General features: G+C 42.9%; 1 protein-coding gene across 1 annotated transcript in view; it reads right to left on the bottom strand.

Annotated features, from left to right (window-relative positions):
* LOC139646579 (protein NLRC3-like) overlaps positions 1 to 17,682 on the bottom strand; it is a 29,294-nt gene extending 11,612 nt beyond the window's left edge. The window contains exons 1-7 of the mRNA XM_071522483.1: positions 17,488 to 17,682; positions 14,994 to 15,104; positions 14,499 to 14,612; positions 4,745 to 4,823; positions 4,343 to 4,571; positions 892 to 2,674; positions 604 to 777 (exon numbers count right to left, since the gene is read on the bottom strand). Of these exons, the coding sequence (XP_071378584.1) occupies positions 604 to 777; positions 892 to 2,674; positions 4,343 to 4,571; positions 4,745 to 4,823; positions 14,499 to 14,612; positions 14,994 to 15,104; positions 17,488 to 17,495 (2,498 nt within the window). The 5' untranslated portion in view covers positions 17,496 to 17,682. The remainder of the gene's footprint in view (positions 1 to 603; positions 778 to 891; positions 2,675 to 4,342; positions 4,572 to 4,744; positions 4,824 to 14,498; positions 14,613 to 14,993; positions 15,105 to 17,487) is intronic.
* Positions 17,683 to 19,121: the final 1,439 nt, after the last annotated feature.

Raw genomic sequence — 19,121 nt, forward strand, 5'->3', positions numbered from 1 at the left:
CAGGCTTAGACCACAGAACTGGGAACAACCATTTAATATCTATGGGAACAACCGCAATGTTGAGGAAACAAACTGGATAGAAAATTAAAGAATGTCTCACAACACTTACCTCCGTCTCTTTCAAAAAAACTATGATAATGTTCCTTAACGTAACGGGTGTATTTCGATTTCCTGTTGCACGCTACACACCTCATCCGGCTCATCCGGGTCTCGAGTGAACGTTGGTGAACATTGGTGTCAATGAACGCCAGTCTAGCAAACCAAACTAGTAGGATCTAGGATTGCTGATTCTGCCCTCGGCCGTTTAAAGTATGTAAATGAAAAGAAAGAGTAGTCCACAGTTTGGTGGCGAAGCTAATTGATAAGCTGTAGGCTACTTGATATCGCAAACCATTTTTCACCTCCACGATGCCTATCGACACATTTTTGGATCGCGAAATATCGTCCCACGATACATCGTTACATCCCTATTAAGAAGTGTTGATTGTTTTATTCCATTGTTTTTTGTTTTTTTTCTTGGTGGGGGGTGGGGGGGGGAGTTGCCTAGGGCATGTAAAGCAGAAATTAAATGGCCGTCTGTTGAACAGTAACAGTGATCCTGACCTGAGAGTCTCCAGTCTGCAGTGTGGACTCCCCAGTCCAGCAGAGAGCAGCTTCACTCCTGAATCCTGCAGGTTGTTGTTACTCAGGTCCAGCTCTCTCAGACTAGAGGACTGGGAGCTGAGAACTGAGGCCAGAGCTTCACAGCTTCTCTCTGACAGCTGACAGCCGCTCAGCCTGAAGGAGAATTAGTGATGAAGACAAACAACAACATTGAAAATATTTCAGTTTTCTCTCCTGTATAAAAGATCACATCATATATTGAATCTCTCCAGTTTTCTATGCACTTACACAGATTTATTGGAGGCTTTGACCACTGGCAGCAGCCTCAGAAGAGCCTCCTCTGAAGCAGAGTATTTCTTCAGGTCAAACATGTCCAGCTCTTCTTCTGATGACAGTAAGATGAAGACCAGAGCCGACCACTGAGCAAGGGAGAGTTTCTCTGTGGAGAGACTTCCTGATCTCAGGTACTGTTGGATCTCCTCCACTAGAGAACGGTCATTCAGCTCATTCAGACAGTGGAACAGATTGATGCTTCTCTCTGGAGACGGATTCTTCTTGATCTTCTTCTTGATGTACTGGACTGTTTCCTGATTGGTCTGTGAGCTACTTCCTGTCCTTGTCAGCAGGCCTCGTAGGAGAGTCTGATTGGTCTCCAGTGAAAGACCCAGGAGGAAGCGGAGGAACAAGTCCAGGTGTCCATTTGGACTCTGTAAGGCCTTGTCCACAGCACTCTGGTAGAGGAGATTTACCTGAGATTTGTCTCTGGAGGTTGACTGAGTTTCTGACAGCAGATTGACACCAGAGTCAATGAATGAGTCGATGACATGAACAGCAGCCAGAAACTCCTGAATGCTCAGATGGACAAAGCAGAAGACCTTGTCCTGGTACAGCCCACACTCCTCTTTAAAGATCTGTGTGAACACTCCTGAGTACACTGAGGCTGCTCTGATATCAATGCCACACTCTGTCAGGTCGGCTTCATAGAAGATCAGGTTGCCTTTCTCCAGCTGTTCAAAAGCCAGTTTTCCCAGAGAGAGAATCATCTTACTGCTCTCTGTATTCCAGAGTGGATCTGTCTCAGCTCTCCCATGATACTTGACATTCTGCAGTTTGGACTGAACCACCAGGAAGTGGCTGTACATCTCAGTCAGGGTCTTGGGCAGGTCTCCTCTCTCACTGGTTTTCAACACATGGTCCAGAACTGTAGCAGTGATCCAGCAGAAGACTGGGATGTGGCACATGATGTGGAGGCTTCGTGAAGTCTTGATGTGGGAGATGATTCTGCTGGCATGCTTCTTATTTCTGAATCTCTTCCTGAAGTACTCCTCCTTCTGTGGGTCAGTGAAGCCTCTCACCTCTGTCACCATGTCAACACACTCAGGAGGGATTTGATTGGCTGCTGCAGGTCGTGTGGTTATCCAGAGGCGAGCAGAGGGAAGCAGTTTCCCCTTGATGAGGTTTGTCAGCAGCACATCCACTGAGGCTGACTCTGTGACATCAGTCAGGATCTTGTTGTTCTTGAAGTCTAGAGGAAGTCGACACTCATCCAGACCGTCAAAGATGAACACAACCTGGAACTTGTCAAACCTGCAGATTTCTGCTTCTTTGGTCTCAGTAAAGAAGTGATGAAGAAGTTCCACCAAGCTGTACTTTTTCCCTTTCAGCAGATTCAGCTCTCGGAAAGTGAATGGAAATGTGAACTGTATATCCTGGTTGGCTTTGTCTTCAGCCCAGTCCAGAGTGAACTTCTGTGTTAAGACTGTTTTCCCAATGCCAGCCACTCCCTTTGTCATCAGTGTTCTGGTTGGTTTGTCTCTTCCAGGTAAGGGTTTAAAGATGTCTTCACATTTGATTGTTGTTTCTGGTCTCACTGGTTTCCTGGATGCTGCTTCAATCTGTCTGACCTCATGTTCATCATTGACCTCTCCACTCCCTCCCTCTGTGATGTAAAGCTCTGTGTAGATCTGCTTCAGAAGTGTTGGGTTTCCTGCTTTAACAATCCCCTCAAACACACACTGAAACTTCTCCTTCAGACTGGATTTGAGTTGATGTTGACACGCAGCAGGAGTTTCTGAAAGAACAAAGAACAAATAACAAATCAAATCAAACTTTATTTATATAGCACCACTCAGGCAAGCAAATGCAATTCAAAGTGCTTTTCAGAATAATAAAAAGACAAATCAAATGGTTACTTTTCTTTAGAAGTGGTTTTACCACAGCAGTTTTTAAGGATGAGGGGAAAACACCAGTAAATAGTGAATGGTTCACAATGGCTAGCATTTCTTAGGCCAAGATTCGGCCAAGGTCTTAAGAAATGAAGTGGGGATTGGATCAAGAGCGCAAGTGGATGGTTTAAGGTTCATTACTTCTTTCCTGAGTATTTCACAGTCAATTATAGAAAAAGTGTTAATAGTGCATTCAGGCGGTAGTGCGGGATATTGTGCATAGCATAAGTAAGCAGACATTTTATTGCGTATACCAAGCCTGATAGTCAATATCTTATCTCTGATGTAACTAGCGAACTCCTCACATTTTGCAACGGAGATGAGGTCAAGTTGTTTTCTGGGGGCTGGATTTATGAGACTGTCAATGGTGGAGAAAAGGGTTCTTGGATTATTTAGATTAACAGAAATTAATTTAGAGAAATGAGCCCACCTAGAATTTCGAATTGCCGTGTTATACGTCCTGAGGTGCTGCTTATAAATGTCATAATGGACCTGTAGCCTATTCTTTCTCCACTTCCGTTCAGCTTTTCTCTTGTAAAGCATGACATCCTCATTCTTCCATGGTGGCCTACGTTTGGCTCTAACCCTTTTTATCTTAGCTGGTGCAACCACATCAATGGTGGAAACAAGATTGCTGATAAAAGTATCTACTAAGTCATCAAATAACATCAATGAGTGGATGTTTCAGTAAACATGAGAAATGTGAATATTTCCTGGTAAATGTATATATATCTCCACTCCATGGCATCTATTCAGCTCATCACTGGTGAGTGGACAAACAGGTCCTGACTGTGTGTGCAGCTCAGTGTGAAAGGCAACTGGTGTGGTGCTGTTTGTTTTTTCCCAGTGTGCATCACTGTGTTCAGCATATTACACTCACATTAACAAATTAATAATTTTACCAGATTATCCAGAGGGATTCTGCTCATTTACCTTTCAATCTTGAAAAGAATAGATCTCGTTTGGCAAATGTTTAGATTTACAGCAGAGTTTGGACATTGTCATGGTTTCTTTTATTTAAAACTATAGCCACTATACGCCGTAAAGTTCCAACACGCAGGATGGCTACTCACAATTTGTTGATGTTGTGTTCTTGTTGGCTTGGATTATTTGGCTTGCTCCGAACAAATAATGACTCAAATACATTCAGAAAAATAAAACAGGCATTTACAAGTCAAATGAAATCAAAAGGAGCAAAACTCAAATAAAATGTTCTTCTCTCTCTAATAACTCCTTTCTTTACACTCGTTACATTACATTCTACTTTCTTTCTTTGTTGCGGTTGAGAACTGTGGCTCGACGGCGTCTTCCAGCTCCGGCTTGCACACCTGATTCAAATGAATTAGCTGGGGCGCCGCAAGTTATTTGCTCCTATATTCTTTTGCCAATCTTTCACCTATAGGTGGCATCATTGTCTTGAAAAACAAAAACAAAACTGGCTCTAACAGACATAAATCTCCCATTTTCCACCATCTCCTCTTTCCATCATGTTAAACCTGTTAAAAGCCTCTTACTGCTCTGCAGAGAGTCAGCCAGCTCCTCCTGCTTCATTCTCCTCAGGAACTGCAGTGTGATCTTCAGAAAAGCCTTTCTGCTGCTCCTCCTCTGCTCTTCCTCCTCACCGTCCATCACCTCCTCATCCTCCCTCTGCCTCTCTGAGCATTCTGGGTAATCTGGACTCAGAACCCTCTGGAACCTTTTCAGCTCGTTCTTCACAAAGGTGACGATGTTCTCCTCAAGCAGCTGGAACAGAATAATATATGAATTAAACTTTCTTACTAAAATCATGGAACACAACATCAGATCCATCATAGACTGAAAGTCCGCTGGTCTAAAGAGTGCAGCATGGAGACTGAATGTTTGTTTTGCATTTCACTTGTTGGTGAAGTAAAAGGTGTTGTTGTTCATTTACACACCATAAATATGGAGTCCAGGTCTGTTTGATGCTCCTGGGCAGACTGACCACTGGGAACCTCTGACCTCTCCTGGTGAACTCTGGGAAAAAACAAAACATCAGATATTAGGTCACAGGTCATAGTAGGTCATATTATCACACACACACACACACATACACACACACACAGTTATGGACACTTAAAGGAACAGTTCACCCACAAATGAAATTGTTGTCATCATCTCCTCCCCTCATGTCAGTTGAAACACTGGTGAAGTTTGTATGTCAATATAACACACAGTGAGTTAGCTGGCACAGCTTCATATCAGCCTTCTGCAAAACAACTGGAGTGAATGGAGAGCATTTATTTAGAGTCCAAAAAGGTAAAAAATGACAGAAAATTACTTCAAACAGCAGAATCCAAGAGTTCTGAATCCAAACTGCACTGTGGGTCCAAAAGTCCAATATTCACCTCATTATCTCCTAGATTCTCTTCAGTCTCAGAGCTCTGGTCGCCCTACAGATTCCTGCTGCCTTCAGGTGCTCCTCGTCAGCTCGTACTTCTGAGTTTTACAGTCATAAATACAACTTGTTGTGTATTCAAATACATTTTAAACAGAAATAACAAAATGGACTCTGAAACAAAAGTTGCTCTTTGTTGACTATTTTAGAAACCAAGTGGTACAAATCTACTTTGTGCTGCAAAATTTATTGGTTAAAAGTTGTTCTATATGTGTGGCACCTAAAAGTTAAACAGAGTGAGAATGTCACATCATGGGTATCAAGTAAAATTCAACTTTTCTATTTGTATTTATCACTTTATTGGGTGGTTCAAGCACGCTCTAGGCAAGGCAAGGCAAGGCAAGGCAAGTTTATTTATATAGCACATTTCAGCAACAAGGCAATTCAAAGTGCTTTACATAAAACATTACAAGCATCGAGACAAAATGAAAAGGATAAAATTCAAATAAAAGACCAAGAAAAATAAAGTTCATTAAAGAGCTAAGAGAATAAAAACCAAAAAAAATTGGCTAAAATAGAATAGGACAGATGTAAAATACAAGAATAAAGGTTACAGTGCAGTGTGAGAGTTGAATAGTTATTTGATGTCATAAAAGGCAGCGGCAAACAGAAAAGTCTTCAGCCTTGAAAGCCTTAAAAGAACTGAGAGTTGCAGCAGTTTTCTGGGAGTTTGTTCCAGATATGTGGAGCATAAAAACTGAACGCTGTTTCTCCATGTTTAGTTTTGACTCTGGGGACAGAAAGCAGACCTGTCCCAGACCACCTGAGAGGTCTGGATGGTTCATAACGTAGCAGAAGATCAGAAATGTATTTTGGCCCTAAACCATTCAGTGCTTAATAAACCAACAGTAGTATTTTGAAATCAATTCTTTGACAGACAGGAAGCCAGTGTAAAGACCTCAGAACTGGAGTAATGTGATCCACTTTCTTGGTCTTAGTGAGGATTGGAGCAGCAGCATTCTGAATCAGCTGCAGCTGTCTGATCGATTTTTTAGGGAGACCTGTAAAGACTCCGTTACAGTAGTCCAGTCTACTGAAGATAAATGCATGGACAAGTTTTTCCAAATCCTGCTGAGACATAAGTCCTTTAATCCTTGATATATTCTTAAGGTGATAGTAGGCTGACTTAGTAATTGTCTTAATGTGGCTGTTGAAATTCAAGTCTGAGTCCATGACTACTCCAAGATTTCTGGTTTGGTTTGTGGTTTTTAACATTACCGATTGAAGCTGTGCACTGACTTTTAATCGTTCTTCCTTGGCTCCAAAAACAATTACTTCAGTTTTATCTTTGTTTAATTTACTCAGCGTTTGTATGGGATTATAGTCCCCTGGTGATATGGTTATGTAAATTTGTGTGTCGTCTGCATAATTATGGTAACATATTTTGTTGTTTTCCATAATCTGAGCCAGTGGAAGCATGTAGATGTTGAATAGAAGAGGCCCCAGAATGGAGCCTTGGGGAACTCTGCATGTCATTTTTGTCCGCTCAGATGTGTAATTACTTATAGACACAAAGTAGTCCCTGTCCTTTAAATAGGATTCAAACCAATTTAGTACTGTGCCGGAAAGTCCCACCCAGTTTTCCAGTCGGTCCAGTAATATGTTGTGGTCGACCGTGTCGAATGCAGCACTGAGATCCAGTAATACTAAGACTGAAATTCTGCCACTGTCTGTGTTTAAGTGGATGTCATTGAAGACCTTAACAAGGGCAGTCTCAGTGCTGTGGTGTGGTCGAAATCCTGACTGGAAGACATCAAAACAGTCGTTTAGTGCCAAGAAGTTGTTCAGCTGTTGAAAAACGGCTTTTTCAATGATTTTACTTAAAAATGGGAGGTTTGATATGGGCCTATAATTGTTCATTAGTGACGTGTCTAGGTTGTTGTCTTTTTTAAGAGTGGCTTGATGACTGCAGTCTTCAGGGCCTGTGGAAAGACACCTGAGAGAAGAGACATGTTTACAATTTGTAGGTCTGAGGCCATACAATTTGAAACATTTTTGAAAAAGCCTGTTGGCAGAATATCAAGGCAGCAGGAGGAGGATTTCAGATGTTGTATAATGTCCTCCAGGTTTTTATGGTTGATCGGATAAAATTGTGTCATGGTATTTGAATTGATTTGAAGTGGACACAGGGACAACACATATCCTGTACCTGATATGGAGGCACTGACTGCTTGCCTAATTTTCTGAATTTTGTCAGTGAAGAAGGAGGCAAATTCATTGCAGGCCCTGGTGGATAGAAGTTCAGAGGCTACTGACACAGGAGGGTTTGTTAGCCTGTCAACAGTAGCAAACAAGGCACGTGCATTATTATTGTTTTTGGTGATGATGTCAGAGAAAAAGGACCGCCTTGCATTTCTCAGTTCCAAATTATAAATGCGAAGTCTCTCTTTATAGATGTCATAATGAACCTGGAGATTTGTTTTTCACCACCTGCGTTCAGCCTTTCGACTCTCTCTTTTTTCTATTCTTACCAGCGTGGTATTTCTCCATGGAGATCTTTTCTTACCAGAGACAACCTTCACCTTAGTGGGTGCAATGGCATCAATAACATTTGTAATTTTAGAATTGAAATTATCTACAAACTCATTGACTGAGACCCAAGAGAGGGCGGGTGTGGAAGAGAAAGCCTGAATAAATAAATCACTGGTGTTTTCAGTGATATACCGTTTTGCGATTGTCTCTGTTTGAACATTTGTGTGCACGGAGATAGTACTCTCCAAGAAAACACAGAAATGATCAGAGAGAGCAACATCAGTCACCACAACCTTAGAAATTTCAGACCCTTGGAGATAATTAAGTCCAAGGTGTGGCCCTTGTTGTGTGTGGGCTCCGTCACATGCTGAGTCAGTCCATAGTTATCAAGAACACAACACAGTTCTTTCGTCCCTTTGTCCTGGCGGTTGTCAACATGGATGTTAAAATCACCAACAATAACTACACAGTCAAAGTCAATACAGATTATAGACAGCAGTTCTGTAAAGTCATCAAAAAAGGTTGCACAGTATTTAGGTGGCCTGTAGATATTTAGGAACATAGCTTGAGAAGAGGAATTCAACTGAAGAGCCACATATTCAAAAGAAGCAAAATTTCCATAAGATATCTGCTTGCATTGGAGGGAATCATTAAACAAAATGGCAACTCCACCTCCTTTCTTATGCACTCTAGCTTCACTCATAAAACTGAAGTTGGGAGGGGTTGACTCGATAAGAACAGCTGCACTGTTATCTTGGTCTAACCAAGTTTCAGTTAAAAACATAAAATCAAGATTGTGCTTGATGATAAAATCATTGATTACAAATGTTTTTCCTGCCAAAAACCTGACGTTTAATAAAGCTAGATTTATTGTGTTAAAAGCATTATCTGCCCAATCTTTTGGGACAGGCTGTGGCTGACGAGGAATGGATGCTAAATTTGCTAAGTTTGCAGATTGCCATCTGACGATGTCCACAGTGAAACATCGCGATGGACGATGATATCGTTGTTGGCGGGGGGACGAGAATGACGAACGAGAATGAAACTAATGAAACGGACAAGGCTCTCAGCTGCTCTAGTACTAAAATTATGTAAATAAAAAGTACTCAAATTAAGTAACAATAATTAAGTAACAATAATTTCAATACTAGTCATAGTGATGTAACTGCAGAATATACCACTGAGTGAAGTAAAAAAAAAAAATAAATAAATAAAAAAAAACACGATGTGAGCGGATATTGATCAGTGACAGTGGCAAATCACTTTGCATTATGGCGGCGACAAACCTGGTCGCTAAGAAAGGTACGACTTCGCCCATCTGGCAATACTTTGGGTTTCAGCCAAACGAAAGAGGGGAGCCAAGGGACACTAATGAAGTGGTGTGCAAGATTTGTACTAAAGTCATCTGCGCAAAAGATGGCCAGACGACCAATCTGCACGACCATTTGCAAGTACACCATCACGTCGATTATGCTAAATTGCCAGTGCCATCACGTGCAACTGGTCCTAGCAAAACAGCTAGCCACCAACCAACCATATCTGGGGCTTTTGCAAAAAGTACTAAGTACAAGCGTGACAGTGAAAGATGGAAGCAGTGTACTGATGCTGTAACTCGCTACCTAGCAAAAGAAATGGTTTATTTTAATACGGTAGAGAAGAGTGCATTTAAGGCCATGCTGCAGACATTTGACAAGCAGTATGAACTGCCAGGTCGGAAAATTCTTCTCGAAGACCGCAGTCCCACAGTTGTACAACGACATCAGAGCAAACATTTCAGCAGTACTGGATGATGTGGAATATTTGGCCCTGACAACTGACATGTGGTCCAGCTGCAACATGATGCCTTACATGTCAGTGGCCGCACATTATGTCAGCAAAGAGTGGACACTTGAAACAAAATGCTTACAAACAAGCTTCGTGCCGGAAAGCCATACAGCCGACAACCTGGAAGAGGCACTGCGGGGGACCATACATGACTGGAAAGTAGAAGAAAGAAAAATCGCCTGCATAACTACTGATAATGGGGCCAATATTGTGGCAGCCATCAGACAGTTAAAATGGCCTTGGTTAAATTGTTTTGGACACAACCTGAACATTGCTATCAACAACTCACTTCAGCAGCAGAAGGCCAGCACTGATCGGGCATTCGGGGTTTGCCGGGCAGTCAACACTGCTTTTTCCCACAGCTGGTTAAGAAGACGAAAGCTGCGCAAAGCCCAAGAAGAGCTGAAACTCCCTCAGCACTCCATGACAACGGTACCTAGCCGGCCGATACCTAGCTAATTGCAATAATATAATAAGTGTGCAATTTCCAAAATGTAAAACCATACTATATGCGCAATTGCGCATTCTAAATATCTTCGCAAACGAAGCTATTTAAATGACACAATAGTCTATTACACCAGCGCAAGCGTGTGAGCAGACGCACACACACACATGAATGACTTGCATAACTAAGCTTATATGTTAAGGTGATTTGACATTGTGTGATCACCACGGGAGGCTATGTGTAGCTATTTGTCAGCGGTGGTTAGAAAATGTGTATTATATGTGTGCATTTTAAATAGTTTAGGCCTATATGGGGTTCATTATGTGAGCTATAGGCTAGAAAGCCTTACTATAAGTTATTAATAGCCTAAGGCTGAATATGTTTTTCCTGACAGGACTGTGTAACACGATGGGGCTCAAAACAAAAAATGGTGGAGAGAATCCTGGAGCAGGTGCAAGCCATCAAACGGGTGTTTGCTGAGGACAAAAGCCGCCGCCCGCTCCCGCAGCTTACATGGCAGGATATAAGTGTTCTGGAAGCAGTTAACAACAGGTTGAAGCCAGTAGCGGAGTTCACAGATATTCTCTCCGGAGAAAACTATGTTACTGTTTCCTCACTTTTGCCCATGTTAACCCACCTGGAAGGTGTGCTGGAGGAGTCAAAGGATGATTACCAACTCACAGCCGACCTGAAGCGCGTCATGATGGAGCAGATGGAAGGCAAATATGACAATGATGCCACCCAGAGGATGATGCGCAAAGCAACACTGCTTGACCCTAGATACCGAGGGGACCACATGAAGCCACCCGAGCTAAGTGCCACAAAAACAGAACTGGTAGCAGAGATGGCGGCAGCAGCAGCAGCAACACGCGCAACTCCGACACCCGGTCCCGCACAAGTGAGAGAAGAGGAAGAGGAATCAGGTGCTGGCACCGCGCCTAAGAAGAAGAAAGGTTCACTGGGCAGCCTACTTGGGAAAAAAAGCAGCTACAGCAGCAGCCACGCTTACTGCTGATCAAAAAGCTGAAGCAGAGATGACATTGTACCTGCAGGAAATGGCCATTGATGGAGAAGACCCACTAACTTGGTGGAAAGTTAACCAGGGACGGTTTCCTCTCATGGCCAGCTTTGCACGTAAATATTTGTGTATATGTGCGACCAGTGCTCCATCTGAACGTGTGTTCAGCACAGCGGGTAGCGTTGTTACTCCACTCCGCAGCCTATTAAAGCCAGAAAAGGTAAACATGCTAGTATTTCTGGCCAGAAACCTTGAGATTTAAACTTGTTTTGAGTTCCAGACACTGTCTATCATGGTAAAACCATGAAGCAAGTACCTATATAAAAGCATCGGTGTAGCCTATTTAACCAGGCACATTTAAATAATTTTGAATTTTCTTGTTGTTTTTGTATAATTTGTTTCTTTCTTTTAAGATATTTTATAATTCGTTTAATATAATTTCAGAATTCGTTTTGCATTTATTTTGCACAGCAAAATCTTGACTGTTAAATTGCGTTATGTAACTGTTTGAATGGAAAATGGAAAAGCTTTTGCAAATAAAGTGTGCTCTTGATCTGTTTTTTCTAAATCGGGAACAACATTTTTATGGCTATTATTACTTACTCAGAAAAAAAGTAGTTAATTATTTGAAGTCGCTGATGTCCGGCCAGGTAATTAGCCTAAATAAATCAGCAAGTTTCCTCTAGTCATTACAATATTAATAATTCATTGATTATATTTGTCCTAAAAATGAAATATTCTCAGTTAAATGTGCAGGGCGAGACATGGTGAAAAAAAGGTTTAAACACAATATAACGATTAGGAATTTGTTTAAGACGGGTGTAGCACTTCGTTTCATGTTTGGTAGACGTAGTCCAACGGGTGCTTTAAATCACGATGTTGCGATGTAGAGGGCTCAGTGGTCGATGACTGTCGGCCATTGCCGATGGACGATGGACCAACCCTATTGAGTGCTTCCTGTTTCTTAGCAGATTCACCATTCTTTTTCTATTACCTATCAAGACAGAAATTGAGGAAGCTATTGGCACACAGGGCCCCGGCTTAACCTGGGAAGAATCAGTGCCATTATCCTTGCAGCCTGGACCCAGCAGATATCAGTTAGAGCTTGTTGCATTTTGTACACAAACAACTGGACGTGCTGTGCTTTTATCAGGCTGGGGAGATAGACGATGACTCCGATGCCGTCGTGGAGGGGGGAGAGGAGGTGGGCGCCGTAACTGTGACGATTGTGTCAGAACTGGCTGAGGACTTGAAGGCAGTGGTGGAAGTGGACGTCGAGGGGGGTTTAGGGGAGAGAAAATGGGAGTAGGGCGGGGGGTAAGTTTGGTCCCAGCAGTGACCAGCTCTTTCATCTGATCAGTGAACTCCAAGAGGGGGGAGGAGGGAGAAAGGGTGACTGGAGAGGGTGACCTGGATGGGGCCTGGGGGGTTGAAGGAGGTGAATCCTCACAGGCGGTTGCGGGTGAGGGGGGTAGAGACTCTTCCTCTCGGCTCTGATGTCTCTCATGATTAAAGATCTCGTCAGGCGGGGGCCGAGGCGGCTCTCCTTCACGGTTTCTGCTGCGCTGTGTTATCTCTTCCTCCTGTTTTGATTCCTCTTGTCTCTTGTCCTTGGCAGAGGGAACAGATGGGTGACGCAGGAAGTAAAATAGGTTAGAGGTGAACAATTTTACTCCTGACTTGTTAAGGCAAAGTCCATCTGACTTTAAAAGATGTCTGCGGTCCCAGAAAAAGTTGAAATTGTCAATAAAATGCACTGAATGGACGGTACATGCAGTCGAAAGCCATGTGTTCAGTGCCAACAATCTGCTGAATCTCTCAACTCCTCTTCTGACTGGCGGTAGAGGGCCACTGATAAACACCTCAGCATTCAGAGAGCTGACTGTGTTCAACATATCAATAAAGTCTCGTTTCAGCAATTCAGCAATTCAGACTGTTGTTTTACAACATCATTAGTCCCTATGTGCACTATGATGGTTTTCACAGTTGGATGTGCAGCCATGATATGCAGGATTCTTTCTGTCATGTCAGAGACCATATCCTTGGGAAAGCAGAGTATTTTGGTGTTTTTACTGTGCATGCTTTTCATATCTTTCACAGCAAAGTCACCCACAATCAGAGTTTGAGGCCCAGTCGTTAGCTTTCCCTGTAGCCTTTTACTCTCTGATTTACTCTCAGTCCTTACCCTGCTGTGTGAAGATGAGAGGTTATCCAGGTCATCAGACGGAGATCCAGGATCCTGCAGCAGTGGAGCAAATCTGTTCTCCAGTTGCACACATGGTTGTTGGGGAGGCTTGTTGCTAGTTCTCCCTTTCGCAGCTGTCCACTGCTGTGTCCTGCTAAGTACAGGGGTTGAAGAGGCATTCTGCCTGGATGATAATGCAGGCCAGCCAGTCGCATCACAAATCTCGGGGCGCTGGGCTCTGCCTGTTACTCGTCCTCCCATTTCCCAGGGAAGTGATCTACTCTTAGGCTTTGCACCAAGAGAGTTCCAGGGAGGACTACCACTTGTAGATTTATTACCCGGTACACAGCCCTCCTGTTTATTGGTAGTTTTGTTGGTGCTAATTAGCCGTGTGTTAGCATTCTCTTGTCCGCTGTTCTGAGTCCATGGTAAAGTGGTGTCGTTCCCACATAGTCCATTTACTTCCACATTCACTTCTAACTGGTGAATTTTGGTTTCCAGCACTGCAATCTTCTGTAGAAGTTTGTGGTAGTCGTCCGTGGAGAAGGGGGGCATCTTGCTGCTAATTAGCTTTAGCTAAGTACCACGTATCCAGTCACTGCAGTACAGGCTTGTGCTGTTGGTAGGCCACGCTCACGTAGTACTGAGGAGGTCATAAAAATGTTGAAATATGGCAATAGCCTACTATATCTACAAATAATTACAGTCCCAGTGATTTATAAGTATCCAGGAGCCGCTGCACGTAGTTTCTCACAGAAGAAAAGCAAGAATATCAGCAGAAAAATGCAAACAGAGGCGAGAGCAGTAAAGCGTCTGCACTGTAAGAAAGCAGGAAGCAACCTACCCATAATTACAATATTCTCGGCACCATTTGAAGGCAGCATCTGCTTGCTACTGTTGTGACAGCTGGCACAGTGCATAACAAGAGTTAATCTGGGAGATAATGAGGTGAATATTGGACTTTTGGACCCACAGTGTGATCGTTTGGCTTCACAACACTTGGATTCTTCTGTTTGGAGTAATTTTATTGTAATTTTTTACTGTTTAGAAACTCTGAAGAAATGGTCTCCATCCAGTTGTTTTGGAGAAGGCTGATATGAAGCTGCTCCAGCTGACTCACTGTGTGTTATATTGACATACAATACAATACACTGGGGTGTTGTGGGAACATTGGAAAACACAGAGGATCAAAGCTCCTCACCATCACACAGGAGTGTTTACTGTCTAACAGTATGAAGGGCCAGACCAATTTTATATTTCATGACTGACAGTCTGATGATTGATTTTCATCATCAGTTTTACATTTCTACCTTTTATCAATAGAGTGGTGTCCATGTTTGAAGTAAAGCGGATGATCCATAGACCCATCACTCTTCATGGACACACAGCTGGGTACAGGAGAGTCTGGTCTGTCCTGCTGGATCCTGATAGAAACACAGAATGGACAAAGCAGAGCTGATGGTAGAAAACAGTTAGACAGACCGGCTTTTGACCAGCAGGCTGACAGTTGCTGGAGAGAAAATGAGAAACACTCTTCCCTCTCTCCACAACTTCCTCCAAAGATCCTTTAGACAAGAAACTGAAGCCACAAATTGATCCAGTAGAAGAGTGTGATTATACTGGGCAGCTCCCAGTGTCTAACAGGAACAGACTGGTTATACTGGGCAGCTCTCAGGTGTGAATATATTACTGTATGTGAAGAAGAGCGATGCTGAAAAGGATCATGCATGCTCAGCAAACCTTCTCTGCATGAGTAATAGTTAAAACATGAATACAGGGACATTTTAATGCTAGGAACAACTTACTTCTTTTCAGAAGAATGGTGTTCATCTTCCTCAGTAAGGTCTTCCTTTGACTGGTCTCTCTTCATGGACACACAGCTGGGTTGAGGAGAGTCTGGTCTCTCCTGCTGGATCCTGGTAGACAGAGAAGAAGAACACTAAGGCAGGAAATTCACTTTTTAGTGAAGCAGCCACAGCAGCAGGTGGATACCCAGAAACTACCAGCTAGGTCTAAACACAACAAGTATCAGCATACCAAAATAATAAGAATAATGATAATACTAATAATAAAGTTTCCCTCTTCTCACTGAGTGATTTCTCCTCTCTCCTCATGCTATTTGCTCTCTAAATAAAATCCCTGTCTCTCTCACCTTAACTCTTATTCTACTCTCTCTTACGCCCGGGCCACACTGCCTACCTCTACCTGTGCGTGACGGCTACCTCGCTGTCACATAGACAGCGTTGCTGCTGCGCTGCCTTCCAGCCCTATCTTTACACATTGAGTTTGCCTTTAATGGCCACAGAATATTTCATTTCATGTCATTATAAATGTCATTTTTTTGTTTACCCTCAGAGAGAGAGAGAGAGAGAGAGAGAGAGAGAGAGAGAGAGAGAGAGAGAGAGAGAGAGCACATCGGAAAAATACTGCCCTTCACCTGATTTTCTTTTAACTTATTAACATAATATAATTATAGCCTACGTGGGGGTTCTGCTATGACTATCCTACCGTATTTCCACAATTAAAAGCAGGTACTCCACTAATTTAGCCGTGCAAGTCACTGAATTTTCTACAACACGGTCCTGCAAATATTTAACAATAGAACCTTGTGTTAAGCCTGTGTTAACAAATGAAGGGATTCTGTCCACAGAAACGCTAGAGGGCTTTTAATTTGAAACGGAAACAGAAAGTGTTGAGTAAAAAATATATATATATTTTTTCATGTCTGTGACATATTCTACAGATATAGACACTGAAACTGTATTGAAAGGTGTAATATTTCTGGTATGATGTCAATATGACTATCAGCAGATCATTTTCGAGTTTGCGAATCTCTAGATGAGCCGCAGCGCTGCTCACCGGGCTGTGTGGCTGCTCTCATCTGTTAACATGGGCGCCGAAATGAAAAGCAACAGGTTCCACTACGCACACGCGGTGCTCAGGTAGGCGGTGTGGCCCAGGCGTTACATGGTTGTTTCAGGCTAACAGGAATATTGTAAGGTCACAGCGGCCCTGACCTTTGCCCTCCTTTATTTAGTTCACTTGTAATTTTGGATGATTGAAGCTTATTCTAACTTCTTGTTCTCTCAAACACTGATGTGTTCACAAACTGTCACAAAGTGTTTTATGTTTCCAACCGAAACAGAGTTTCAGCCTCCTGATCACAAACGCCCGGCCACACCGCCTACCTGAGCACCTCTGTTGCTTTTCATTTCGGCGCCCATGTGAACAGGTGAGAGCAGCCACACAGCCCGGTGAGCAGCCAGGCTCAGGCGCGCCGCGGCTCATCTAGAGATTTGACGTGTCGCCCAGGCGTGCGAGCCGCAGCAGTTCTGAACTGCGGGCTTATCGAAAACGATCTAATTTACATCAGGAGCGGGACCTTAATTTACATTATAGGCGCCAAACCAACTGTATAAGCAGATGTTCTGGGTTCAGTCTCTGCTGAATCAGAAGTGCTGTGCTATATCTTGCTTCAAGTTGGAATTTTTTTTTTTCGATCGCCACAATGAGTTTGGTGTCATCCATCCTTGATGAGCGGTCCGAAAAGTGAAGAGTTGTACCAAGGAAGCAGTCGTTCAGAGAGAGAGTGAGGGAGAGAGAGAGAGAGAGAGAGAGAGAGAGAGAGAGAGAGAGAGAGAGAGAGAGAGAGAGAGAGAGCACCGGAAAAATACTGCCTATAGCCTACGTGGGGTTTCTGCTATGACTACCGTATTTCCACAATTAAACGCCGGTACTTCACTAATTTGGCCTGCAAGTCACTGAATTTTCTACAACACGGTCCTGCAAATATTTAACAATAGAAGCCTGTGTTAACAAATGAAGGGATTCTGTCCACAGAAACGCTAGAGGGCTTTTAATTTGAAACGGAAACATAAACATATATATATATATATTTCTTTTCATGTCTGTGACATAGCCTATTCTACAGGTATAGACATTGAAACTGTACTGAAAGGTGTAATATAAACAGATCATTTTCACTGTCTATTTTTGCTGAGAACCGCGCGCGTCACGCGGAAAAAAATAGGCGACACGCCGAATCTCTAGATGAGCCGCAGCCGCGCTGCTCAGGCGGGCTGTGTGGCTGCTCTAACCTGTTAACATGGGCGCCGAAATTAAAAGCAACAGGTTCCGCGACGCACACGCGCCGCTCACGCAGGCGGTGTGGCACGGGCGGCAGACGGTGTGGCACGGGCGTGGCCGTATGATCGTCTTATTACAGTTAAATCAGTCAACAGTAAGCATTAATAGGTTGAAGAATACATTAACTGTAATGTAAAGTGTTTGCTACAATACCTTTTCATGGTGGAAACTAGATGGACACTCGGAGAGCGCAGACCTCCGATCCGGATCCGGATCCGTTCCAAAATTTATGCCCATGCTACACCATTCCACGAAGTTTCATGGCCAGTAATTTTTCCGTAATCATACGCACAAACAGACAAACAAACGGCACCGAATACAACCTCCTTGGTGGAGGTAATAACCTGCTGCGTCACGCCGATAAGTGAAAGTGAAAGTAAGAGAGAATAAGTAGAGAGAGAGAGAGAGAGAGAGAGAGAGAGAGAGAGAGAGAGAGTGTGACTGAGTCTTGGAAGGAGACAGACTCTAATTTGATTTTATTCCTGTCTCATCAGGAAATATCAGTGTCATACTGGTAAAAAATTATATTTAAATCTAGACTTGGGTTTAAAACAAGGCTAAGTCTACACTTTTCTGTAGTAAGGCTCGAGGAAAAAACACATGCTCTTAAAGGGCCAGTGTACTACAAAATAAAATGACATGCAGTTAGTTGGAACCAGGCTACATAAAACACTGTAGGAAAACTGTACTTATTCAAATCATCATTACTTTAATAATAATTTAATCATTATTACACCATTACTAACCACGCGCCACAACTCTGTGCAGACTTGCTAAAAATGCTAATAAACAGCTTAAATTTGGGAAAATGGAAAAATCAGCTTCGTCAGTCACTGCCTAAGCATAATGGGTTAAAACCTTGCAAATGTTTTATACACGTATAACGTATCATCCACTGTTTTGTTCTGTCTCTTAGCCCACACAAGAAATGCATATAGCCTACCTGTCAATTTTGTGTGGTGTCCTTTCGGTAAGAAGCAATATTATCATTAAATTTATTTCTGATTATGTAGGCTACTGAATAACTTTGACAGCTTAAAATGTAATATAGCACTTCTGTATTGGTTGTAGGCTACCTGGGTAAGTTCAAAACCCATTTCAGTACATATCACTTAATTAATGAATGAATTAATATATTATTTGTTATCAGAATGGCTGTTTGGTTTTATGATGTGAAAAGCAATATCCCGCAAATTATTATTTTTTTATATGGTTTTCTCAAAAACGTATATATTCTGTTGTACTGTTATATCGTTATTCTCCCGTGGATGAGATTGATTGTGTCATGGTTTGGCCATGACCTGCCTGTGTTTCTTTCTGTGTTCCCTGCCTCCCTTGTGTCTCCGCCTCCTGGTTTGTCTGTCAGTCTGTCAGTGTGTAGTGTGGGTGTGGCTCCCTCTCTCCCCCAGCTCCTGCTCCCACACACCTGTGTCTAATTTGTAATCACCCCCATGTGTATATTAGTCTTGTTCCCCAGTCAGTCTTGGTCGGTTCATTGTTCTGTATTGTGTTTGTGTCAGTTTGTGAAGAGCTCTTATTTTTGGATTTCCTGTGTCACCTGCTATTTGTTCAATTAAACTCCCAGTCTGGGGATTTTTGATCACCACCTGCATCGCTGTCCTGCGTTTGGGTCCTCACCACACCTACCCGTGACAGAATGAACCGACCAAGACTGGACCCAGCGGACAGCACCCAGCTACCACACAGCCTGCCTTCACCTGGTGAGCCCTGCTTCTCTGTTTGACCTGCGCTCTCAACCCTACCCTCTTGTCCCGGCAGTGGAAGAA

Source organism: Centroberyx affinis, unplaced genomic scaffold, assembly GCF_046629955.1.
Source record: "Centroberyx affinis isolate AG114_WGS23_722 - 3 ecotype Tasmania unplaced genomic scaffold, CSIRO-AGI_Caff_v1 ptg000995l_1, whole genome shotgun sequence".
In the NCBI taxonomy this organism is placed as follows: domain Eukaryota; kingdom Metazoa; phylum Chordata; class Actinopteri; order Beryciformes; family Berycidae; genus Centroberyx; species Centroberyx affinis.